Source organism: Rhinopithecus roxellana, chromosome 9 (assembly GCF_007565055.1).
Source record: "Rhinopithecus roxellana isolate Shanxi Qingling chromosome 9, ASM756505v1, whole genome shotgun sequence".
In the NCBI taxonomy this organism is placed as follows: Eukaryota; Metazoa; Chordata; class Mammalia; order Primates; family Cercopithecidae; genus Rhinopithecus; species Rhinopithecus roxellana.
The window spans coordinates 1669394-1696147 of record NC_044557.1 but is presented as its reverse complement, the minus strand read 5'-3'; the positions used below and the strand labels follow the sequence as shown (position 1 = coordinate 1696147).

The following is a 26754-nucleotide window of genomic DNA, read 5'->3' as shown; positions in this document are numbered from 1 at the left end:
CTGAAAATCTTTTCTATTTGCAACATGTGGTATGTGATTGGGGCAAGAACTGTACATAGTTAAAATATTTTTTATTTATTGATTTATTTATTTATTTATTTATTTATTTATTTATTTATTTATTTTTATTATACTTTAAGTTCTAGGGTACATGTGCATAACGTGCAGGTTTGTTACATATGTATACTTGTGCCATGTTGGTGTGCTGCACCCATCAACTCGTCAGCACCCATCAATTCATCATTTATATCATGCATAACTCCCCAATGCAATCCTTCCCCCCTCCCCCCTCCCCATGATAAGCCCCAGTGTGTGATGTTCCCCTTCCCGAGTCCAAGTGATCTCATTGTTCAGTTCCCACCTATGAGTGAGAACATGCGGTGTTTGGTTTTCTCCTCTTGTGATAGTTTGCTAAGAATGATGGTTTCCAGCTGCATCCATGTCCCTACAAAGGACGCAAACTCATCCTTTTTTATGGCTGCATAGTATTCCATAGTGTATATGTGCCACATTTTCTTAATCCAGTCTATCACAGATGGACATTTGGGTTGATTCCAAGTCTTTGCTATTGTGAATAGTGCCGCAATAAACATACGTGTGCATGTGTCTTTGTAGTAGACTAATTTATAATCCTTTGGGTATATACCCAGTAGTGGGATGGCTGGGTCATATGGTACATCTAGTTCTAGATCCTTGAGGAATTGCCATACTGTTTTCCATAATGGTTGAACTAGTTTACAATCCCACCAACAGTGTAAAAGTGTTCCTATTTCTCCACATCCTCTCCAACACCTGTTGTTTCCTGATTTTTTAATGATTGCCGTTCTAACTGATGTGAGATGGTATCTCATTGTGGTTTTGATTTGCATTTCTCTGATGGCCAGTGATGATGAGCATTTTTTCATGTGTCTGTTGGCTGTATGAATGTCTTCTTTTGAGAAATGTCTGTTCATATCCTTTGCCCACTTTTTGATGGGGTTGTTTGTTTTTTTCTTGTATATTTGTTTGAGTTCTTTGTAGATTCTGGATATTAGCCCTTTGTCAGATGAGTAGGTTGCAAACATTTTCTCCCATTCGGTAGGTTGCCTGTTCACTGTGATGGTAGTTTCTTTTGCTGTGCAGAAGCTCTTTAGTTTAATTAGATCCCATTTGTCAATTTTGGCTTTTGCTGCCATTGCTTTTGGTGTTTTAGACATGAAGTCCTTGCCCATGCCTATGTCCTGAATGGTACTACCTAGATTTTCTTCTAGGGTTTTTATGGTATTAGGTCTAACATTTAAGTCTCTAATCCATCTTGAATTAATCTTCATATAAGGAGTAAGGAAAGGATCCAGTTTCAGCTTTCTACTTATGGCTAGCCAATTTTCCCAGCACCATTTATTAAATAGGGAATCCTTTCCCCATTTCTTGTTTCTCTCAGGTTTGTCAAAGATCAGATGGCTGTAGATGTGTGGTATTATTTCTGAGGACTCTGTTCTGTTCCATTGGTCTATATCTCTGTTTTGGTACCAGTACCATGCTGTTTTGGTTACTGTAGCCTTGTAGTATAGTTTGAAGTCAGGTAGTGTGACGCCTCCAGCTTTGTCCTTTTGACTTAGGATTGTCTTGGCAATGCGGGCTCTTTTTTGGTTCCATATGAACTTTAAAGCAGTTTTTTCCAATTCTGTGAAGAAAGTCATTGGTAGCTTGATGGGGATGGCATTGAATCTATAAATAACCTTGGGCAGTATGGCCATTTTCACGATACTGATTCTTCCTATCCATGAGCATGGGATGTTCTTCCATTTGTTTGTGTCCTCTTTGATTTCACTGAGCAGTGGTTTGTAGTTCTCCTTGAAGAGGGCCTTTCCATCACTTGTAAGTTGGATTCCTAGGTATTTTATTCTCTTTGAAGCAATTGTGAATGGAAGTTCATTCATAATTTGGCTCTCTGGCCAGGTGCGGTGGCTCAAGCCTGTAATCCCAGCACTTTGGGAGGCTGAGACGGGCGGATCACGAGGTCAGAAGATCGAGACCATCCTGGCTAACACGGTGAAACCCCGTCTCTACTAAAAATACAAAAAACTAGCCGGGCGAGGTGGCGGGCGCCTGTAGTCCCAGCTACTCGGGAGGCTGAGGCAGGAGAATGGTGGGAACCCGGGAGGCGGAGCTTACAGTGAGCCAAGATCACGCCACTGCACTCCAGCCTGGGCGACAGAGCGAGACTCCGCCTCAAAAGAAAATAAAAAATAAAAAAAAAGTAAAATAAGATTTGGCTCTCTGTTTGTCTGTTACTGGTGTATAAGAATGCTTGTGATTTTTGCACATTAATTTTCTATCCTGAGACTTTGCTGAAGTTGCTTATCAGCTTAAGGAGATTTTGGGCTGAGACAATGGGGTTTTCTAAATATACAATCATGTCATCTGCAAACAGGGACAATTTAACTTCTTCTTTTCCTAACTGAATACCCTTGATTTCTTTCTCTTGCCTGATTGCCCTAGCCAGAACTTCCAACACTATGTTGAATAGGAGTGGTGAGAGAGGGCATCCCTGTCTTGTGCCAGTTTTCAAAGGGAATTTTTCCAGTTTTTGCCCATTCAGTATGATATTAGCTGTGGGTTTGTCATAAATAGCTCTTATTATTTTGAGGTACGTTCCATCAATACCGAATTTATTGAGCATTTTTAGCATGAAGGGCTGTTGAATTTTGTCAAAAGCCTTTTCTGCATCTATTGAGATAATCATGTGGTTTTTGTCTTTGGTTCTGTTTATATGCTGGATTACATTGATTGATTTGTGTATGTTGAACCAGCCTTGCATCCCAGGGATGAAGCCCACTTGATCATGGTGGATAAGCTTTTTGATGTGCTGCTGGATCCGGTTTGCCAGTATTTTATTGAGGATTTTTGCATCCATGTTCATCAGGGATATTGGTCTAAAATTCTCTTTTTTTGTTGTGTCTCTGCCAGGCTTTGGTATCAGGATGATGTTGGCCTCATAAAATGAGTTAGGGAGAATTCCCTCTTTTTCTATTGATTGGAATAGTTTCAGAAGGAATGGTACCAGCTCCTCTTTGTACCTCTGGTAGAATTCAGGTGTGAATCCATCTGCTCCTGGACTTTTTTTGGTTGGTAGGCTATTAATTACTGCTTCAATTTCAGAGCCTGCTATTGGTCTATTCAGGGATTCAACTTCTTCCTGGTTTAGTCTTGGAAGAGTGTAAGTGTCCAGGAAATTATCCATTTCTTCTAGATTTTCTAGTTGATTTGCATAGAGGTGTTTATAGTATTCTCTGATGGTAGTTTGTATTTCTGTGGGGTCGGTGGTGATATCCCCTTTATCATTTTTTATTGCATCTATTTGATTCCTCTCTCTTTTCTTCTTTATTAGCCTTGCTAGCAGTCTGTCAATTTTGTTGATCTTTTCAAAAAACCAACTCCTGGATTCATTGATTTTTTGGAGGGTTTTTTGTGTCTCTATCTCCTTCAGTTCGGCTCTGATCTTAGTTATTTCTTGCCTTCTGCTAGCTTTTGAATGTGTTTGCTCTTGCCTCTCTAGTTCTTTTAATTGTGATGTTAGAGTGTCAATTTTAGATCCTTCCTGCTTTCTCTTGTGGGCATTTAGTGCTATAAATTTCCCTCTACACACTGCTTTAAATGTGTCCCAGAGATTCTGGTATGTTGTATCTTTGTTCTCATTGGTTTCAAAGAACATCTTTATTTCTGCCTTCATTTCGTTATGTACCCAGTAGTCATTCAGGAGCAGGTTGTTCAGTTTCCATGTAGTTGAGCGGTTTTGATTGAGTTTCTTAGTCCTGAGTTCTAGTTTGATTGCACTGTGGTGAGAGACAGTTTGTTATAATTTCTGTTCTTTTACATTGGCTGAGGAGTGCTTTACTTCCAATTATGTGGTCAATTTTGAAATAAGTACCATGTGGTGCTGAGAAGAATGTATATTCTGTTGATTTGGGGTGGAGAGTTCTATAGATGTCTATTAGGTCCACTTGGTGCAGAGGTGAGTTCAATTCCTGGATATCCTTGTTAACTTTCTGTCTCGTTGATCTGTCTAATGTTGACAGTGGAGTGTTGAAGTCTCCCATTATTATTGTATGGGAGTCTAAGTCTCTTTGTAAGTCTCTAAGGACTTGCTTTATGAATCTGGGTGCTCCTGTATTGGGTGCATATATATTTAGGATAGTTAGCTCTTCCTGTTGAATTGATCCCTTTACCATTATGTAATGGCCTTCTTTGTCTCTTTTGATCTTTGATGGTTTAAAGTCTGCTTTATCAGAGACTAGGATTGCAACCCCTGCTTTTTTTTGTTCTCCATTTGCTTGGTAGATCTTCCTCCATCCCTTTATTTTGAGCCTATGTATGTCTCTGCATGTGAGATGGGTCTCCTGAATACAGCAGACTGATGGGTCTTGCCTCTTTATCCAGTTTGCCAGTCTGTGTCTTTTAATTGGAGCATTTAGTCCATTTACATTTAAGGTTAATATTGTTATGTGTGAACTTGATCCTGCCATTAGGATATTAACTGGTTATTTTGCTCGTTAGTTGATTCAGTTTCCTCCTAGCCTCGATGGTCTTTACATTTTGGCATGTTTTTGCAATGGCTGGTACCGGTTGTTCCTTTCCATATTTAGTGCTTCCTTCAGGGTCTCTTGTAAGGCAGACCTGGTGGTGACAACATCTCCAAGCATTTGCTTATCTGTAAAGGATTTTATTTCTCCTTCACTTATGAAACTTAGTTTGGCTGGATATGAAATTCTGGGTTGAAAATTCTTTTCTTTAAGAACGTTGAATATTGGCCCCCACTCTTCTGGCTTGTAGAGTTTCTGCTGAGAGGTCTGCTGTTAGTCTGATGGGCTTCCCTTTGTGGGTAACCCGACCTTTCTCTCTGGCTGCCCTTAAGATTCTTTCCTTCATTTCAACTTTGGTGAATCTGGCAATTATGTGTCTTGGAGTTGCTCTTCTGGAGGAGTATCTTTGTGGTGTTCTCTGTATTTCCTGAATTTGAATGTTGGCCTGCCCTACTAGGTTGGGGAAGTTCTCCTGGATGATATCCTGAAGAGTGTTTTCCAACTTGGTTCCATTTTCCCCCTCACTTTCAGGCATCCCAATCAGACGTAGATTTGGTCTTTTTACATAATCCCATACTTCTTGCAGGCTTTGTTCATTTCTTTTTCTTCTTTTTTCTCTTGGTTTCTCTTCTCGCTTCATTTCATTCATTTGATCCTCAATCGCTGATACTCTTTCTTCCAGTTGATCGAGTCAGTTACTGAAGCTTGTGGATTTGTCACGTATTTCTCGTGTCATGGTTTTCATCTCTGTCATTTCGTTTATGACCTTCTCTGCATTAGTTAGTCTAGCTGTCAGTTCTTCCACTCTTTTTTCAAAATTTTTAGTTTCTTTGCGCTGGGTACGTAATTCCTCCTTTAGCTCTGAGGAGTTTGATGGACTGAAGCCTTCTTCTCTCATCTCGTCAAAGTCATTCTCTGACCAGCTTTGATCCGTTGTTGGCGATGGGCTGCGCTCCTTTGCAGGGGGAGATGCACTCTTATTTTTTGAATTTCCAGCTTTTCTGCCCTGCTTTTTCCCCATCTTTGTGGTTTTATCTGTCTCTGGTCTTTGATGATGGTGACGTACTGATGGGGTTTTGGTATAGGTGTCCTTCCTGTTTGATAGTTTTCCTTCTGACAGTCAGGACCCTTAGCTATAGGTCTGTTGGAGATTGCTTGGGGTCCACTCCAGACCCTGTTTGCCTGGGTATCAGCAGCAGAGGTTGCAGAAGATAGACTATTGCTGAACAGCGAGTGTACCTGTCTGATTCTTACTTTGGAAGTGTCCTCTCAGGGGTGTACTCCACCCTGTGAGGTGTGGGGTGTCAGACTGCCCCTAGTGGGGGATGTCTCCCAGTTAGGCTACTCAGGGGTCAGGGACCCACTTGAGCAGGCAGTCTGTCCGTTCTCAGATCTCAACCTCCATGTTGGGAGATCCACTGCTCTCTTCAAAGCTGTCAGAGTCGTTCACGTCTGCACAGGCCTCTGCTGCTTCCCCTGTTGTTTTTTAGCTGTGCCCTGTCCCCAGAGGTGGAGTCTACAGAGACAGGCAGGTTTCCTTGAGCTGCTGTGAGCTCCACCCAGTTCAAGCTTCCCAGCGGCTTTGTTTACCTACTTAAGCCTCAGCAATGGTGGGCGCCCCTCCCCCAGCCTCGCTGCTGCCTTGCGGTTAGATCGCCGCAGACTGCTGTGTTAGCAATGAGGGAGGCTCCATGGGCGTGGGACCCTCCCGGCCAGTTGTGGGATATATTCTCCTGGTGTGCCCGTTTGCTTAAAGTGCAGTATTGGGGTGGGAGTTACCCGATTTTCCAGGTGTTGTGTGTCTCAGTTCCCCTGGCTAGGAAAAGGGATTCCCTTCCCCCTTGCGCTTCCCAGGTGAGGCGATGCCTCGCCCTGCTTCAGCTCTCGCTGGTCAGGCTGCAGCAGCTGACCAGCACCGATTTTCCGGCACTCCCTAGTGAGATGACCCCAGTACCTCAGTTGAAAATGCAGAAATCACCAGTCTTCTGTGTCGCTCACGCTGGGAGTTGGAGACTGGAGATGTTCCTATTCAGCCATCTTGCTCCACCCCACCTTAAAATATTTATAAAGGAAGAAAGGGAAGGAGGAAGAAAAGAGGAGAAAGGAAGAAGAGGAACTAAGGAAGGAAAAAAGGAAGGAGGAAAAGAAAAAAGGAAAAAGAAAAGAATGAAGGAAAGGAAGAAGGGCAAAAGAAAGGAAAGGAGAAGGGGGAAAGGGAAGAAAGAAAAAAGAACAGGAGGAGAGGAAAGGAAGGAAGGAGGGATGGAGGGAGGGAGGGAAGGAACGAAGGAAGGAAAGGTGGGAGGGAAGGGAAGGAAAGAGAAGGGAAGGGAAAGGAAAGAGGGAATAAATGGAAAGAAGGAAAGAAGGAAGGAAGGAAGAAGGAAGGAAGGAAGGAAGGAAGGAAGGAAGGAAGGAAGGAAGGAAGGAAGGAAGGAAGGAAGGAAGGAAGGAAAGGGAGAGGGAAGGGAAAGGAAAGGAAGAAATGAAGGAAGGGAGGGAGGGAGGGAATGAGGAAGGGGAGAAAGAAAGGAAGGATAAAAGGAAAGGAACGAAATTAGAAAGGAAAAAAGGGAAGGAAAGGAGGGAAAGGAAGAGAAGAGAAGGGAGAAGAAAAGGGAAAGAGGGTGCATGAAACAGATAAGGCATCTTAATCTGAGAATAAAATAGAACTTTAATTCCCTCAAATCTTCCTGCATTATAGAAATCTCAGACGTATTTTTAAGGAAAATAATTTCAGGTATTTAGATCCCATCAAGAGTAAGAATTATCAGTGAATTAGGATCTCTAACCAGCCGTGTAAACCTTCCCCTTTAATAGCTGTGTGAATCCAGTTAGCCCTCTGCGCTTCCATTTCCTCATCAAACCTGAACAATTTTGTGAAATTCTGGAGGTCACTGATGGTTCTAGACATAAACCAAATGTCTTGGGTTCTTCATGAGGAGCTTCAGTTTTTAATCCTACATACATTACTCAGAAATTTACTAGAAATCAGAAATATATTCAGCTCTACTCTGCATTAACAAGAAGTGGTTCTTTTCCATCTCAGTAGCAAGATGGGAAAGGTGTGAAATATTGTAGTACGTAGCATTTCCTCTGGAAACAAACCTCTCTTTGGATTTCCCCTTTTCCTGGTCTCCACCTCAGTGGCTCCATTCCCTGTCATCTTCCCATTGTCTGTTTCTCAGGGGGTCTAAGCGCAGAGCTCACCTCCATTCATTCCACTTCTTACCCCTACCAATGACCCCACTCAAGGAACAAAGGACCTTCCAAAGATTTCACTCTCTTCTTAGCAGCAAGAAATCTTAATTACAAGTAGATCTTGAAGGTTTACAATATTTTTTTCCTCTTACATTCTGAGAAAACTTTAAGAAAGTAACCAACAGTTGTAAGCACAACTTACAATGCCATTATAGTGTTTTTCTTTCTTTTTCTTTTTTTTTTTAATGGCACCCTATTTTCCCATTTTCCCCACCAAGCTTTTTTTGTTTTGTTTTGTTTTGTTTTGTTTTGAGATAGGTTCTCAGTCTGTCGCCCAGGTTGGAGTGCAGTAGCACGATGATGGCTCACTGTAAGCTCTGAACTCCTGGGCTCAAGCAGCCCTCTCACCGCAGCCTCCTACGTAGCTGGGATTTCAGCTGTGCACCACTACACCCAGCTGATTTTTTTAAAATTTTTTTTAGAAAACAGGTCTCTCTATGTTGCTCAGGATTGTCCTGAACTCCTAGACTCAAGTGATTCTCACGTGTCAGCCTCCCAAAGGGTTGAGATTATAGGTGTGAGGCACTGCACCCAACCTTCTATTCCGTTTCTTTCCTCTTACATTTTTACTGTAAGTTGGAGACTAAACCTCTGATGTCATACTTCTTTTTGAAACTCACCGTGTGATAAAGCTCTTTCAGGCCAGTGCTGTGCATCCCTGTTTTGGGGTCGAAGCTCACAGAGGTTACTGCAGTGCCTTATCTCCGAAGACAGGAGGGAACCGTGTCTACAACCTGAGCACAGAGGTCACGGGTTCTGAGTGACATCCCAGCCCAGTCTTTAGGAAACCCCACAGCCTTCCATATGGAGACAGGCAGGCAGCCAGTTCTGCAGAGACAAAAGCAGTGCCTCAGCCCAGGGAGGAGCTCAAAGAAGCAGAGAATGCCCGGAGTCAACAGCCACTCATAATGTGTCCTAAAGCACTCATGGGGACAGCACCACCCATATATTTGCAGTTTCCTTAAAATACTACAGGCAAATTGATGTGGTTTGAGCTACTGCCTGACTGAATTGTTACCTAGCACAGCCACTCAGTGGAGAGTAAGCATATCTTAATTGTGACATCAATAAGCAACTACTGGGAGAACTTTGCCTTTTTTGTAAGTCATTTGAAGTGCCATTTAGAAAGAACAGACATAGCCAGGCATGATGGCTCATACCTGTAATCCTAGCACTTCAGGAAGCCAGGAAAGGAGGATTAGTTGAGGCTGGGAGTTTGAGACCAGCCTGGGCAGCATAGCAAGACCCTATCTCTGCAAAGATAAAAATAAATTAGCTGGGTATGGTGGCATGTGCCAGAAGTCCTAGCTCCTCAGGAGGCTGGGCAGCAGGATCACTTGAGTTCAGGATTTGGCACCTACAGTGAACTCTGATGGCACCACTGTACTTCAGTCTTGGTGATGGAGCAAGACCCTATTTCAAAAAATGCAAAAAAAGAGAAAAGAAAGACCCCCCCACACACACACATACACACACACTCTCCTCCCCACATTTATCAAAAGGAGATGCTGAGGAGACCCACATAATAATTTTTTGTCTAAACATAGTAAAGGATTTCGGATTTGCACATGAAAGTAACTTTGCTAAGATAAAGCACCAAGTTACATGATATTCTTCTACATTTTTGACGTTTCGTAAGGCATTGTGCTTGCATTTATCACCTCTTTTCTTCTTTGCAGAGGAGACTGCAAGTTACACAAATGGACATAATGAGAAACTAAACTGCCGAAAAGTCCCTATCCTTATAGAACTGAGTAAGTGGTGTTTCGAGGGCAAAATTCAATGGAGAAATTTTTGTGATATATAACTGATGTTCCAAGGATCTTTTTAGAATGCACAAAGGACTCAGGAACCAGAATGGGGATCAGAGCTTTAAGTTCTTGCCCAGATGTTACATTTGGGCTTTGATTCAACTGGGGACGTCAGTATATCTGGTGTCAAGGTTCAGAAATGACATCTGCTTTTTCCACTCTTCTAATTACCAGGAGAGGGAGGGGGAGCAGCAACTGGCTTAGTCTTATTCAGAGGGAGGGGCCGTGGATTTGAAGACTGCTAGAAAGAATCTCCCCATACTGACTAGTCAAACCCATCACAGGACTTTAGGTCAGATGCCTTCCTTTCCAGCAGTGACACCAGCGCTGGGCCAGTGTAATGCAGGAGAAGCATGTGGGCTACAGACTTAGAGAAGGTGCTCACCCTTGGTGTACCCAAATTTTGTGTCCCCTGTATTTCCCCCCGTCACCTTAATCCCAGCCCTGAGTGATAGTTTCCTAAAATAGGCAAAAAAAAAAAAAAAAAAAAATTCTTGAAGAATTAACAGAATATGCTGTTATCTGTCACCAGCACCTGTACAAAATTTCCCTAGGCACAAGGAGCTCTGGGAATAGAAGACAAGGGAGGGAAGGCAGGGAAGGGTGGCCAAGTGCATTTGGTAAGGTGCATTGCTGGGGCACCAGGGGACGCATTGGGATTTGCTACTGAGTAGAGTTGAAGGGAAAAGGAGAAAATCCCAGGCAAGAGGAGAATGGTGCCATTAGTGCAGATTGAACCAATTCAGAGATGATCACTAAAAGCTGCTCCTAGCTGTGATTTGACCTGATTTTACTAACCAGAAAAATGCATAATTGGCATTTTATGAGCAAGATTACCAAAACCAGTGGGATTTATCCCAAATTAGATGAACATCTAGAGCTCTTAGTCCTGCAAAGTGGGGGAACTTAGAGAGAAATCAGTAGGTGTCACCACCACGTGAGCTGGGAGTGACAGTGTAGAAGGTGAGAGGTGAGTCACTGCCTCATTGCTACCTAGCTTTCCTGGCCGTTTTATGGAGCAGAGGCTGTTGCAGTTCAGCTCTGAATATCCTAGACCCCTGGATCCTAGTACCTGCCTGCCTATTTAGAACCACCTTGAAGCTGTCTGCTGCAGTTTTTAATTATTTTTTACTTTTTTCCTCCCCTTTGAACCATCTCTAACTGTTGAGCTGTATACAGTTGGTTCTTTGTATCTGTGAGGCATTGGTTCCATAACTCACTCACTCTCCACTCCTCCCCTTGCCCTACTTCGTGCAGACATCAAAATCCATGATGCTCAAATCCTTTATATAAAATGGTATAGTACTGTCAACCCTCTGTATCCATGGGTTTCCATCTGCAGTTAAATTGAATCCTTGAATGCAAAACCTGTGAAAATGGAGGACCAACTGTATACATCAAATGCATTAAATCAAAGAAGAGTGTAAGTTAGAATTGTTGGGAAGAAATCTGCCAGTTTCTCACTGACCCAGAGGTGCATCTGGTCACTCTCCGGGGACTTACAGGCTTTGTTTCTGGCACCAAGTAGCCCTTATCAAGTTAACCTAACAACCCACCTGCCAGCTTGTCCAGGTTCTTGTTGTCTAGCTGACTGGAAATGGTCATGTTGACATGGAAGCTGCAGGTCTGATGTTCTGTACCACTTTGTTACAGAATGGATGGCCATCTGAAGGAAATGGCCAGGAAAGCTGAGGCCGCTAATTTAGGATGATACAGCAGGATTTGGACAAAGACTCGTGGGATATTTGTGCGTGTGTGTGCGCACGCACCTGTGAGTGTGCGTGTGTGTGTGTGTGTGGAGGGTTCACAATGCAAGAAGAGGAACGCAGAAGTGCACAGGAGATGTGGGTTGATATTAGTCATACCTTGCTCATCTTTTATAAAAATAATGCTGTTCTCAGAAGAAAATGATTCATTAATATCACTTCATTCATTAATGTCACTTCCCCCAAACATACTGAGAAATAATTTAAGGCATTAGGGGATAATCCAGACATAGTAAGCAATGGATTCTGAGTTGTGTGTCCAGCATATTTGTTTGGATTGGTCATTTCAAGAACTGTAATGTCAAGAACTGTGGAGAATCTAAGGCTATCCTATTTGCAAACCAACAGGTGCACCTACCCCAGTCTCATGGATGCTGGCAGAAGATATAAGACTCCTGGATCAGAGAACAAAACAAAACAAAACCAATCAGTTTATTACTCAGAGTAATAACAGCAGCCAGAGTATCCTCATTTTTGTGTTGGTTGCCCAAGCCCTGCTTTCCACTGGGTGACATGAAGAGTAACACCTGTACCCACAGTGGATTGCTCTTTAGGATAGGAACCTGAGCTCAGGAAACCAGAGTCTTTTATAACAGGCAGTAAGCATGCCTTCCCTTACCTCCTGTGGGAGACATCATCTCTATCTTCCAATGCTGTTCTTGAGACAAACATTCTTGAAGCAAGAGTCTAAAACAAACTTTGGGAGGCTGAGGTGGGTGGATCATTTGAAGTCAAGAGTTTGAGACCAGCCTGACTAACATGGTGAAACCCTGTCTCTACTAAAAATACAAAAATTAGCTGGACATCGTGGTACATGCCTGTAATTCCAGCTACTTGGGAGGCTGAGGCATGATAATTGCTTGAACCTGGGAGGCAGAGGTTGCAGTGATTGTGCCATTGGGCAGCCTGGGTGATGAAATGAGACTTACTCAAAAAAAATTTTTTTTAAAAGAGTCTAGGAACAAAGGCAGTGTGGTACGTGCCTCTCCTCTCACGTACCACAATGACGCCTGTATTCACCTCAGAAGCTGCCTACAGGGGTCTGAGTTGGAGCCTGGGGCCACTACAGACATGCTGATAGATAATTTGGCTACTGCTATACTGGCCTCAGTTAGGATGATTCCCTAAGCCCTTGCCACACAGAGTGCCATCCATGAATCAGCAACCTCAGCAGCATCTGGGAGCTGGCTGGGCATGTAGACTTTCAGCCCTCACCCTAGATCCAGTGAATCAGAATCTGCATTGCAACCAGATCTCCAAGTGATTCATATGTTCATTAAATTTTGAGAGGCACTGGGCTTAAGTGACGGGTGACCATGTGTTCCTATGATACCAGGGCAATTTTTGAGCATGCTCCCTTTTGCTCCCCCAAAATATCCTGGTTTGAAAGATGAATTATACAAGGATGACAATCAGAACACTTCTTGAGAAACAGCCTGTGCTCCAACAATGTCCCCTTGATGGTGAATGTACCCAACTGAACTATGTCTTTTGTGGAAAGGAAGATATTTGGAAAGGAAAGAAAAAAAATGTACTGAAATAAGGGTAGATCCAACAGAGACCCCAAAGAAGACATCAGATCTTTTGATCAAGGGGTTGCCCCTTGGCCTGCATGGATGGCAGTTCTTATATTCTTAACTTGATCTGATTGTCTTTCCTTTTTGCCTCTTGCCTTGCAGAAAATCCTTCCAACATTCACTTTATTGAACAGCTTGGTGGACTGGAAGGGTCCCTCCAAGAAACAAATCTGCATCTCAGCACTGCCTTTTCTACAGGCACTGTTTTTTCTGGCAGCTTCTTGGATTCTCTCCTGGCCACGGTAAGAAAAGTTAAGCCACGGAGCCAACAAAACCAAGCCCTCTGCAGAGAAGTGAGCAGGTGGCATAGAGCTGAGTAGATGATAACACCTCTCAGTTCTAAGTTCTCTTTGATTTTCAAAAACAAGCTTGTTCCCATACATTAATTTATCTTTTCTGATAACTACTTGGTGTGGGAAGCAATATTTTCACATTTTCAAGATTAAAAACATGAGGCCCTTGGAGCCAGAACCCCTGATGCCAGGAAAAGTGAGTGCCGGCCTCTCAGCTTCGAAGGCATCACTGCAGACCAGGCCCCTTGGGATCAGAGCTCAGGAGATACTACTTTCCCTTCTCTCTAAAATCCTCCCAACAGCTCATGTGGAAATTGGCCATAAAGGGATCCAGAGTTTCAAGGAAGAAGCTCTGGCCTTTGCTGGTGAGTTTTATTCAAAGCTAAGTCAAATCTCCCTCCATGTTCCTCCTCTCATGGGGCGCGTTGTTGACTACATGGTTGTTCTTTAGTTTTCAGCACCTCTTTAGCCACCTGGCAAATTTTTTCCCCCGGATGGAATTAATTCATCCTACAAATGCCCACTGAACACCTACTCTGTGCAGGGCACTGTTGAGGGGGGGGTGGTGCTGGGGAATCTGCAGCTTGAGAATGACAAAAGCCTCACCCACATGGGGCCTGCTGAGTGGAGGGTATTGGCATATGCATCATAAATAAGTAACACAGAGGGATGCCAGTTACATGGGCTAAGGAGATGTGAGATAGGAAATGTGGAATTTGGGGAAGGAATTGCAAGATTCAATAACACGCTGAGAAGGTGGCAGGTGAGCCCAGCTCTAAGGGAGAGAAGAGAACACAGCATTCAGAAGCCGTGAGGTGGGAGCTGTTAGAAATAGATAATCGGTGCCATGAAGAAAAGTCAACACGGAGACAAAAGGTCTCTCAGCAAGGCAATCTTTACTTTCTGCAGAAAGGGTGCTCAATGGCAGATGGAACAATGGTGAGAGCACACTTGAACAAAGGAAAAGCAGACATATTTATCCCTTACGCATTTGGGTCATCCTTACTGCTGTGTCCTGCATTCATTGGCCAGAACTATCATCATAGTCTTAAACTGATACCCAATTTGCTAATAACCTAAAACTTTCCTAAATAGGTAAGTGCAAGGAAGAAGGAAGAAGGAGAGGAAGTTGCTTATGACAGGTTTAAGGAAGCAATAGCATTTCCACATAAGGAGGTACAGAAACTATGAGCTAAGACTTGCCTGGGTCTGTCCAGGTATGCCTGAGTAAGCCAAAACAACTAACTGGAGGAAAATGTAAGAACTAATAGTTGATAGGAGGATTTAGAGTAAGGAGCTATTATTCCTAGTGTCTATTATTTTATTTTTAAACCAAGATGAGCTTTGAAGAGGAACTTTTCTACTTTCTACAGAGTACACCTCAGGGTGTTAAAGGAGTTTCAGATTGACTGAGACTCATGAGATTGGTGTGTAGCCATTGGTGAATGACTTGCAAGAACGCTTCCAAAGGAAAGCCACATAACCCACTGCCTCCCACACTCCTCCTACTCAGGATTTTCAAGGGAAGAGCTGCAGAATGGCTGGATGTCAATATGCAGATGCTTATATGCAGAAGAATCTGAGCACAGTTGATGAACTTGCTGTCTTCTGGAGGTCCACATGAAGAGGCATCACGCCTGAATTTCAGGAAAGCCTCAAGGCACAGTTTGCAAATTTAAGGGAACATGGCTGGCCATATCCATCCCCTTCCTGACATCAGTGCCATTTGGCATGAGATTGTGTTGCCCTGGACTCTGCCTGTCTACGCCGTGGTAGGGGTCTCATACACCCCATCAAGCTCTTACAGAGAGAATACCACTTAAATGGTAGTTTAACATTAAATAAATTAGTAGAGTGCAAGGGTCCTAAAGAGTTAAGCAGCTCAGCCTTCACTGAGCCAGGGAGGTACTGGAGGAAGTCAAGTCAGGTTACTTTTCTGAGAAGGTGGCTCTGTCAGAGAAAGTGTTATATCACTGTCTGTCACTGATACGTCAATTAACTCGCCTGGAATTAATGACTGGAGTGTCAGGCAGGAGGTGACTTTCGATGAACTTGACCTGTCTGCACATATATTTCAGATGGGTTTCAGGTCCCAGTTCTCTTCAGAGATCCTTAGATGTCAGGCAGCTTCATGCCTTAAATTAAAATTGAGACTTAATTAAACACCACCAGCTCACGCAGACAGAAACAGAGCCACAGATTCTATTTAGAGCTGGTCGGAAGGGCAGAATGGACAGGGAAGGGCTGGAAGAGTAGGGACAACAACAAATGAACACACAAGCACAAGCCAGTATGAGGAATACAGATTTGGTCACAAGCCTGATTCCTCCCACCACTCAGCACCTGATCGTGACATTGGCCTTGGGTGGTCTAAAGAGTGCAGCTTCTTCCCAGGCTGCCTTCAGATATTGGGTCAATGGGCTTCACTTGGTGGAAGAGGAAGATTCTTGCTGGAAAACAGAATGTGCCACATAGAGAATAAAGGCCACACAGTGTGACATGAAACTGTAGTCATCACATGAGGTCACAACACACAGTGGATCAACAGCTTTGCCTTCAGAACTCTTGGTAAGTACTTATTTTAGGACTGACATTTGTTCAACTGAATTTGGGCAGGGGTGGCAATGAAGCATTAGGGAAGAAGGTGTCTTCTGTGGCAAGGCTGCCAACTGAATCTTGAACCTCTAAATCTCTACCTAGCAGTTTTCTGCCCCAGCTCTTGAATCTTTAATGATGTACGCCACAGCAAAATGAACACACTGTAACATTATTTAATGATGAGCTGAACTAGGCCATTGAAAATAATTGTGAATGCTGATTATTTTTGTTTTCCTTCTCTTGTTTCCCTTCTCTCTGCACCTGATTCTACTGGTTCTATGTGCCCTTATCAGTGTGGGGGTGGCTTCCCATCACCAAAGAAAGACCCAAGGATCAAGACTGAGCCTCCAATCTCATTGTCTCCTTTATTCCGGGGACCATTTGATCTTGGGTGGACTCTGGATCTTACCACCTGGTCACATGGAAATACCCTCGGAGAGGAAGAGAACATTTAACACCTTCCAGTAACAACATCTGGAGTCACTACAGTGGCTCCTGAATACATTCTCAAATACTTCATTTATTCTCTGTATGTGCTGGAGCATCTCCTGGCGGAGGGTTGATAGGAAGGCAATGACCTCGATCTCCCCATTAACTTAGAAAGGCAGTTGTGGGTCCTGGAGCTATGACCTCCACAGACCCCCAAGGCAGACATTGCTGATGACCACAGTTCTCCTCCCCCAGATCATACCTTTTTCTATATAGGTCTCTAGGCAATTTATTTTGATGAGTTTTCTTGTTGAGATAATATCAAGAACAATAGCTATTGATCTTAAGAAGAGTAACATCTTTCAAGCACTTACCCAGAGCCAAGGAGTTCACTAAATGCATTACCTCCATTACCTGGTTTAATTCTCCTGTCAAATATGGAAGCTTAGCTGAGTAAATAATCTGCCAAAGGCTGCATCATTTACAAGTAACGAGTTGGTTTTCAGATCCAAGTGTATGTGATCCCAGAGTCATTCCTCGCTGCCACAATCAACTGCCCCTCCAGAGATCTAGTTCTGTAATGATCAGTGTCCTTGCAACACAGGGATTTTCAAGTTTAGGTTAGAGGGCTCCTTCCCTGACAATGCTCTGTTCAGAAAGAAGGAGATGTGCCCACCCTGCCTTGCCCACCCACACCTCTCCCCTCCATCAGAGCAACTCCACTTTCATCTGTGGTATATTAGAGGTGCCTGCATAAGATTCAATTGCACAAGAGACGTCTGTTGTTAAGAAGATTTTGGAACTCATTCCCTTGAAGTTAGGATGCAGGACCAACAGAGAGGCATAACATAAACAGAATCCTATTCTCTTCTATTCTGAGACAGTTTTCCAATTTCCAGCCAGAAGTCTGGTGTGGGAGGCAGGAGTCAGTCATTTTGCCCCATTTTGCATGTCCCTTTTATCCATAATATCCCTCCACAAAGACTGTATTCTGGGTTTGACACTTCCAACCTGCAGCCCAGCTTAATGCACCAAGAGATCTGTGTCCCATTGCAACATAGAGGTTACAGAGGTTACAATTAGACTCCCAACGTTGGTTTCCATGATACCCATACTACACAGAAGGTCAAGGCTAAGAGCAGATGCATTCAGGACAGGCTCCCTGAATGTATCTGCTAATGCTTCAGCAGTTTATGAAACAAGATGAGAACACCAGCCATTACTTCAATCCCGGTGAACTGTATTTTCAACCGGATATTAAGGGCCCTCTTCCTTCCCATGTGTACTCAGACACCTCCATAGTGCTGTTCCACCTTTCTCTCTCCACTGCCCCTAATAAACACCAAGAATAAATGTGCGAATCCCAAGAAGGCCACAAAGCCCACAGTCATGTGCTGTGAACTTGTCACTGCTTAGAAATACTAAGGTTTTGTTTAAATTTTCATGCAATTTAAAAAATTATATCCCTTGATAGACCTGTGCTAGTTTTTTTAATGTAAAATGATGGATTTTTCTCTGCAACCTTCTGATACAGTTGACATTAGAATGACTTCAAGTACCCCTGGTATACTACCCTAAACTCCTGACTAGCTGAAGAAACATGCCTATAGGATGTAATTCAGATTTGCTTTTAATCCTCTATCAGTTCAAGGCTATAAAAATTCAAATATGGTGAGGCAGCCAGGCCCATATGTGGGACTCCTATCTGGTTCTACAATCAAAGACTTTCAAAACTAGATGTGAACTTGGGGAGCACTTTCCTTTACTTGTAAGGAAATTGAAGCCTACACAAATTATATGACATTCTTAAGGTCACTTGGCTTGTTAGTTGCAATTTTCCTACCTTATAATCTCACTCTTAGATTAGAAGTTATTTCCTGAAGAATGTTTGATCTTAAGGTCTTTGAGAATTCTCAGAATGAAAAGCAGCATTTGGCTAGGATGTTAGCATCTACACCATTAGGTAATACTCTAGGTTATGACAGGGACCACAGCATTCATGGTAGCTAAAAGTTACAACATTATGGGCATCAACATTTTCTAACATTGAAAGTCCAGGTTCCAGTAAACAAGATGATATTAGAAACATTGGCCAAATTTGAAGGTCTGAGATATTTCAAGTGCCCTTGAACTTGTGGATTTTCTTGTGAAAGACAAGAGGGATGGAGAGAGAACAAGAGGGGGAGTGAGAACTAGAGGGAGGGAGGGAGGGAGGGAAGGAGGCAAGGAGAAAGGGAGGGAAGGAGGAAGAGAGAGAGGAAAGAAGGAAGGAAGGGAGGGAGGCAGGGAGGAAGGAAGGGAGGGAGGGAGGAGAAGGGAAGGGAAGATAGAAAGAGATATTGAGGAAGGTCTGTGCCAGAAACCCCAAATAATAAGAATAGGAGATGAGCTCACAGAATATGGGTGACATGTAAATCCCATTGTTTTTCTCAGTATAGAATTATAATCCTTTTGGTGTCAGAGCTGAAGAAATGATATATTCAAAAGCTAAGCCTCTCTCAGTTAAATATGTAAAGCACATGTTTCCCTAGAGTTATTGACACCAGGATAACCCTAGAATTTATGCCTTTTCTTCAATCAGTGGAGAATTATTCTAACGCATTATGTTTGATCACTCTACACTATGGCCACATGTTCTTAAACGGATTGTGGTTCAACCTGAATTTATGTCCTCCACTACTCCCCCGCCCCCCCGGATGTCGGGGACTTTATTCCATAAGCACCCTCCCAGGTGGTAGTGGGATGTAGCAAAGAAGAAACAAGAAACATAAGAAGACATCACTCAGGAAATTCCTTTAGTCTGGGGACTAGGGCGAAGTCATCTTTTAACCTAAAAAATACTGTAAAAGTTATTTTTATTATCTTCTAATTCATATAGATTGTATTATTCCTTAAGTCAACTTGTCCCAATCACGTCTACATTTTACCAGCAATATTTATTTGTTAAAAATTACCTATCCATTGAAGTCAATATTCTTACAGCTTTCAAACACATGCCTTGTTCAGTGCACTACTGAGGATATGAGTGTTATATAGACATAGCCTATCTTCTGAAGGAGCACATCATCTTTAGGAATTATTGCTCAGTCTGATCTGAGGACAACCAGTGTCAGAACCACTCAGGGTGCTCTTTAAATTCTGATTCCCACTCCTGTCCATATATTCTGATCCAGGAGATCTGGGATCCCAGAAATCTACACTCATTAATGTCACTTCAGATGATCCAGATACACAAGAAGCAATGATAAAGAAAACAGAATTTAGCAATGTGTGCATTATATTTTACTTAATCCTGCAAGCAATGCTAGAAGGTAAGTATTGCCATGTCAGCTTTAGAGATTATAAAACTGTTGCTGAAAAAACAATCAGCCAGACACAGTAGCGCATGCTTGCAATCCCAGCACTTTGGGAGGCCAAGACAGGTGGATCACTTGAGGTCAGGAGTTTGAGACCAGCATGACCAACATGGCAAAATCATGTTTCTACTAAAAATACAAAAAAAAATTAGCTAGGTATAGTGGCGCATGCCTGTAATCCCAGCTACTTGGGAGGCTGAGGCAGGAGAATTGCTCGAACCCAGGTGGCAGAGGTTGCAGTGAGCCAAGATCACGCCACTGCACTCTAGCCTAGACAACAAACAGAGTGAGACCTTGTCTCAAACAAACAAACAAAAAACAAAAACAAACAAACAAAACACATGAATTGCCCAAAGGCACCCAGCTGGAATACGGCAGTCCAAGATTCAAACTCAGGTTTGTTTCATACAAGCAACTAACTGTAAAAAACCGTAAAATATAGAAGAATGAAATTAAGTAAAACCCAGTGCCCAGGGAATCCCAAAGAAAGAGAAATTTCATTCTGCTTAGAAGACCCAGAAAAGAGTCATGAAGCTGATGAACCAGAGGTTCAAAAGCAAAGGCATGAAGCGGTAAAAGAATGGCTTAAGTACCTGTAGATAGACTAGCGTGCCCCAGAGGGAACATGTCATGGAGGAAATAAGCCTGGGAAAAAGGACTGCATCAGATCCTGAAGGTTTTGAAGGCCACGGTGGAGACAGAGGGCCTGGTGGCCTGGTTTTATGTCAGGATACTAAAAGGTTGAGGAGGTGGAGGTCATGATCTGATTTGTGTTTCTGGGAATTGCTGTGGAAGCATTGTAAACCGTGGGATGCAGATGAGAAGAAAAATCAAGGCAGAACAAGAAGTAAAGAGGTTCCTATGATAATCCAGGTTTCAGAAGATGGATCCCTGATTTTGAAAGTAGAGAAAATAAATGGTAAATGAATAACAATTGAAGTTATTCCTGATGTTTATTATAAAAACAAAATGATTGCATTTAGATAATACATATAAATAGAAATTCTCATTTTTAATAAAGCAAAAGTCTAATTTAGATAAAATGAAGGATGAAAAATAAAGCCTAGTGGGTAATATATTCCAATGACTTTTCCATGTATGCTAATGCCTGATCCATACTGAATGTGGTAGCAATCCTGGAGAAAGAGACTTTATGAAAATGGCTGGGATTATTCAGACTCAAGCTCATTTCAAAATAAGTTTACCACGTCTTCCTCTGGTTTCATTTGGATGCCAAAGATTCTGAAACCCTATCCATTTAATTATTAAACACCTATAATTTCTAAAGTATAATGAGAGCTATGGGAAATCCAAATACTAATAAGACCTATGTCGATATGTGTCCTTAAGTAGGTCACAAACAACAGGATTAAAAGTAAATTCACATCCAGAAGGCTCAAGTATAGATGACAATAATATCATTAGTTCCCCACTGGAAAATCTACAGAATGTCTCAGTAAATATATGTATTTTTAAATATACATTGATGATGATTAGGGTATCTGTGGCCTGACATATATACCTCCTCTGGTCATTTTGGGAAGAGGGGAATCCCTGGTGTCAGTATCATTATCCAATTTCTTCTTCATCTGCAGTGTAATCTCCAAGGAACAGGAACTGGGTCAGTATTGTTTTCTCTGCACTTGGCCTAACCTAGCACAGTACCCAAACTGCCATCCTTCAGCTGCATTAGATAACGATAATGAGAAACACTGTTCTACACCATCAGATCCATGTTAAACAGCAATGCCCGGTAAATCTCCAAGCCTATACCCCTCGGCAGTTCACATATTGGCTCTTCTGACTTTGTATGTGGCTTGTCCTTGTTTTCCAGGCCTTCTACAATTATCATGTCCTGGAATTGCTTCAGATGCTGGTGACAGGAGGAGTAAGTTCTCAGCTGGAACAACATTTAGATAAGGATAAAGTCTATGGTGTGGCAGATAGCTGCACGACGCTCTTGTCTGGAAGAAACCGGTGTAAATTGGGGCTTCTGTCCTTACACCAAACCATTTTATCAGACGTTAACGTGAGTCTACTCTTCTCAGAATTCTGTTTTTCACTTCCTTTCCTCTCTGAGCTTCTGAAAATGGTCCAGAATATTTGGGTTCATAGATGTCCCACAGCATAGTAATGATAACAATAAAAATGACAAAAAAAGAATACAAGTTTATATTATTCATAGAGTATTTTACAAATCACAGTGTGTTCATATATTTATTTTTTATAATAATAATGAGATAGATAAAGCAGTTGTTATTATCCCCATCTTCTAGATAAATAACCCGAATCTACAGGGAGCATCAGAGAGGCCTAGCAACTTTGTACCTTGACAAGGGTATTCATAATAATTATAACAGCTAATGTTTATTGAGTATTTTCTCTGTGCTTGTCTTTTTTAGTATTTTTTCCACTTAATCTGTCCATGGATTTATATGGTAGGCATTATTATTAATTCTGTTTAACAGATCAAGAAACTGGAGCTCAGAGAAGCAAGGACTTGCCAGAGACCACATTGTCAATCAGTGTCAGAGCAGGGACCCAGCTACAGCAGTTTGACCCCGGGCCTGCCTACTTTCCCCATACTTAAAATGCTAAAGAAATCTGATAAGGTCAGCTGAAATCAGGCAGAAGACTTCTGTATGTGGGTCTAAGAATCTGGCTGCACTATCCAGTGGAAAATGCTTGCGTTTTCTTAGCCAAGGGAGCTGGTAAACAGTAGATTACAGCAAGGGAGAAGATAATAATTCTGGAAAATTCCAACAGGGCATCCAGGCATTTGGGAATCACAGTAGGGTCTAGCCAAGAAATGAGAAATCTATGTGGTGCCTTCTGGTTTGGTTTTCATTGGCATTGTATTCAGTTGTCCAGTGTTAACTGCTAGGGGCAGGCTTTTCCAAGGAAACATCTTTTGTTGATTCAGAGGACGTTAGCAAAACCCCTGGGTAGAACACTATACCTGGTGCATGTCGATGTGTGCTGCCAAAAGGGGCAAGACCCATGTTCTGTGCATTAGCATTTCAGGTGTGAACCACATTCCAGAAGTTCCCTCGATGTAGTCTGGTCCTTTACATTTCCTTAGTCCTGGGTTGCTCACCTACAGGTGGACTTGTAAGTGTATATAAGCCCAGGAAACTATTGCTAGCAACTTCCTGTTGGCATCAAAGAGGGCGGTAGACTTGTCCCCACTCCTCTCCCTCCTCTCTCCATTTATGCCATGTCCTCCCTTTGTTCTTTATCCTGAGGAATTACAGAACTGGGTGGATTGATCTCTTTTGACCTTGCTGAGCCCGTTTACTGCTGCAGGGGCTTGAAATTGTTGTCTATTCATAATGATCTTGTTGGGTATAGCCTGAGAATAAGGTCCAGATGAGTATTTGGGACTGTGATCTGTTTTACAGTAGGATAAGATGACTCTCAAGAGGTCATTTAACATCCCAACTCATTATGTATCTCAAAAGCTCCATTTTCCAATCCGTGGCTCATTGTTAATTCATAGTGGTTACCAGAATGGCAATGGTAATAAGGACAAGCACAACAGCATGTCACACCACACCTACCAGAAGCTCTTGAAAGAGCCAGAATGATAAAAACAATCGCTGGGATTAGAGTTTCAGAACTAATCATTCTCTTAATTACCTATCCACCTGGCAGTGCTGCCACAAAGATATTGGGAAACGACTTTCCAAGCTTCTACTACCAGGTAAAGCAAACGACACTCCAGTGAGTGCTTATAATTGCTTGATCAAAGTGCCCAGCAGACATATTTTTGTCTCTTCTCTCCCCAGCCAAGAAACACCTTTGGACAACTGTTCTGTGGCTCATTAGATCTGTTTGGAATCCTGTGTGTTGGCTTATACCGAATAATTGATGAAGAGGAGCTCAACCCAGAAAACAAAAGGGAAGTGTGCTAGATTAGAAAGCACCATCCACCCATTCAAGCATAAGAACCAAAGCTACTTTATTCAATGTGAAAGAGAATTCCAGAGCTCAGGGTCCATAGTTGCAAGGAAGGGTGCATGGGAAATAAAGAACTATGTAAGAATAAGGAGGAATGGGTATAAACAAGAGGGACCTGAATAATTAGGGTCCAATTAATATTGACCATGTAAGAAGAATGGAGTCTCTGTCCCCTAGTGAAAACTGAAATATGGAGCTAGATTTTAAATCAGCTCATTTCAATTTTGTAACTTACTCCTCATCCATGTCTGTACAACTTTCTAAAGCTGAACGCCACTATCCACATTTGAAAGATGTACTTGTTTTCTGCTGGACTCATTGGGTAAATATTGATTGAGATCTACTTTGCTAGCCATGGTGCTTTTTACATATAAATCATGGGGGTGATATGTTCGACTTTCAGTTTAAAGAAAGACCATTCTGACAGCCCCAAGGAAGATAGAAATGTATGTGGAGGGGAAAGGGAAAGGAGAGGTTACAGTCTAGAGACAACACAATCATGTATGCCCAGACTAAGATCTTCACAGTGGGAATGGACAGGATTCAGTAGGGAAGTAGAAACTGAAAGGAATAGAGTGGAAATAGATCGATGGAACCTATTCCAGGAGAAAGGAGAAGGAAGCCAAATTACTCAAAGTGGAGCGGTCTTGAATAGAAAATAACAGCAATGATTTTTTTGGCCCACAGAAGAAAAGGAGGAAAAGAAGAGATGCCAAGGCAGATCTAGCTCTAGGTGAGGGCTGTGTTTATGGGAATTTTTATTTTGCACTAGGATTTCTTAGTGCATAGTCATTGCTGAGAGAAAGATAGAAGAAATATTATCAGGAGTTGAGAAAGGAGCCAATGTTTAGATTAACTGCTGAGAGGAGTGGAAGAGGAGGCTTATTGTGGATTTGTGAAGAAATCCTAGACCATACAGTGAAAGAAGAAAGACTGGAAATCTCAATGCATTGAATAGTGGATGTACTCAGCGTTAAGGGAGTGAGAGAGAAGGTATGATGAGAAGTTGTAGTCAGCAATGATTTATTGAAATGTAACATTTTAGAAGTGGAACGATGTTAGGAATTAAAACAGCTAGGACATGGCCAGGAAAGTGGTTTGGAGGTAAAGATCATTGCGTACTGGAAGTCATAGCAATGTGTCTGCATGCTGGAGTTGTAAACCACATAGACACTGCAGGCATGTAAAAAGATAGCTGCACTAAAGTTTGAAAGGAAGAGCATGTCAAGTGCCAAATGACAAAATAAGCGTGGAGGTCTACAGATGACTCTGATGGATGGGGAAGGAAGGTGCCATAGCTTTATAGCACCCACCACCAAGACAATGGGGGAGGACTGATGTTCTGGAAATAGCTCTCTCTCTCCCTCTCTGCCTGAACTCCACCCCTCCCCCAAACACCTCTGTACAGCCCTTGCAACACGATAACTGGGAAAATATACAGCTTATATTAATACTTGACCTCAGGGAGAAAATTGATATTTTTGTTTTAAACAGAATATGTGCTCTTGTTCAGCATATTTTTTTAAGAATAGAATTGAGGTTACAGAGGACTCAGTGGGAAAGATAAAAGTGGGTAGGTCATTCAGTGAAGGAAGTTCAGTGGTACCTTGAGATCTATGCTAGGAAAGAGGTGATCATTTGAGGCACTAGTGAGGCAATGCGGGATGCAAGTCATACAAGGCTACCCTGCCTCAGTGTTCCCACATAAGCACTGTTGCACTCATTACTTCAACTCACATTTTTGGGCATTTGCTGTGGACCTGATGCTGTGTTAAGGCTTCTGGGTATTCTTTAGGGTTCATTGACGTTCGCTATTTGCTTGCCAGTCAGGTTTCAAATGAAACTGTTTTTTCTAATGCTTTTCTCCATTGGCCAGGCTACATTCTGTGTGAAAGTTGGTGGCATAAGCATTAGGTTAGAGTAGGTCTAAGTCAGGATGAAAATACCTGAAATATATGTCATCTTTCCGTTGATAAAGCTTGGCTACGAGGTCAGTATTGTGCCAGCTGAATTCATGAGTATAGTGTCTTTTAAAAGCAAATAGACCTGTTTTTAAGGCCATTAGACGTCAATCAGTCCAAACTACAGTCTTCCCCCTCTTCCCACTGGAACAAATGATGAGTGCAGCAAGGCCCAGAGAAGGAGGACACCATGCCCAGAGTCAGAAGTGGTTGGGTTCAGAGGCAGGGATGAAAGCCAGCCCCCTCATTCCTACTCTAGAACCTCTCCTCTTGCACTGTGCTACAGGAGTAAGTACTAAATAGATATTTACTGTTAATCAGAAACCCATGAAGCAAAGCAAAACAAAAATGTTTCCTCTTTGGGCCCAGCCAAATGACCTCTTTATTTGGGTCACTGCCTGTCACTACACCGGCCAGCTGCAGAGGCTCAGCATTTATCTTTGACTTGTCTTACAGGTTTGTGATCACCCGGCCAGCCAATGAGTTCAAGCTGCTGCCCTCAGATCTTGTGTTTTGTGCCATACCCTTCAGCACTGCTTGTTATAAAAGGAATGAAGAGTTCTCATCGCAAAAGTCATATGAAATTATAAATGAAGCATCACGGACAACAGAGACACAGTCAGACACAAATTTTCCTCCCACCATTTATTCAGTTGATGAGACATGGTATTCACCAGTCTATCCTTACCAGTCAAGAACTAACTCCCTCTCTTTTCCTAAGCAAACAGCATGGAATCAGAGTAGAACAAACAGTTCTATAACATCCCAGAAACCTTTAGGTGACGATGCAAAAGAAAATAGAAAGAAAACCTCAGACGAGAGTTCTGATGAGGACCCCATTGCATATTCAGAGCCACTATAGACCTGCCCATATTCTTCACGTGCTCTTAACTTGCTGCTTACAAATCATCTCTCGAGATGCTAACTTTGAACAAAGAAAATAAAAATGGAAGCATGTCATTTTTCTGCCCATTGCTTAGTGCCTCATGAAGGCCACACTGTTTTAGATGAGACAAAAGTCTAATCCCACTGGATCTTGTGTGATAAATAAAGAAATATATGATCAATACTTGTGTAAAGAAAGTTCATTGCTCCGTTTCCCTTGAGTAGAAAATATGTTAATTTGCGCAGCATTAAGGAAGTCCTCCAGTACTTGCTGGATTCTCCAGATGAGGAAATA

General features: G+C 42.4%; 1 protein-coding gene across 1 annotated transcript in view; it reads left to right on the top strand.

Moving 5' to 3' along the window:
* The window catches only part of KCNU1 (potassium calcium-activated channel subfamily U member 1), a 165036-nt gene extending 138600 nt beyond the window's left edge, over positions 1–26436 (top strand). Inside the window, exons 23-27 of the mRNA XM_030937901.1 lie at positions 9503–9577; positions 13080–13219; positions 21488–21682; positions 23442–23560; positions 26031–26436. Of these exons, the coding sequence (XP_030793761.1) occupies positions 9503–9577; positions 13080–13219; positions 21488–21682; positions 23442–23560; positions 26031–26436 (935 nt within the window). The remainder of the gene's footprint in view (positions 1–9502; positions 9578–13079; positions 13220–21487; positions 21683–23441; positions 23561–26030) is intronic.
* The last annotated feature ends 318 nt before the right edge of the window (positions 26437–26754 follow it).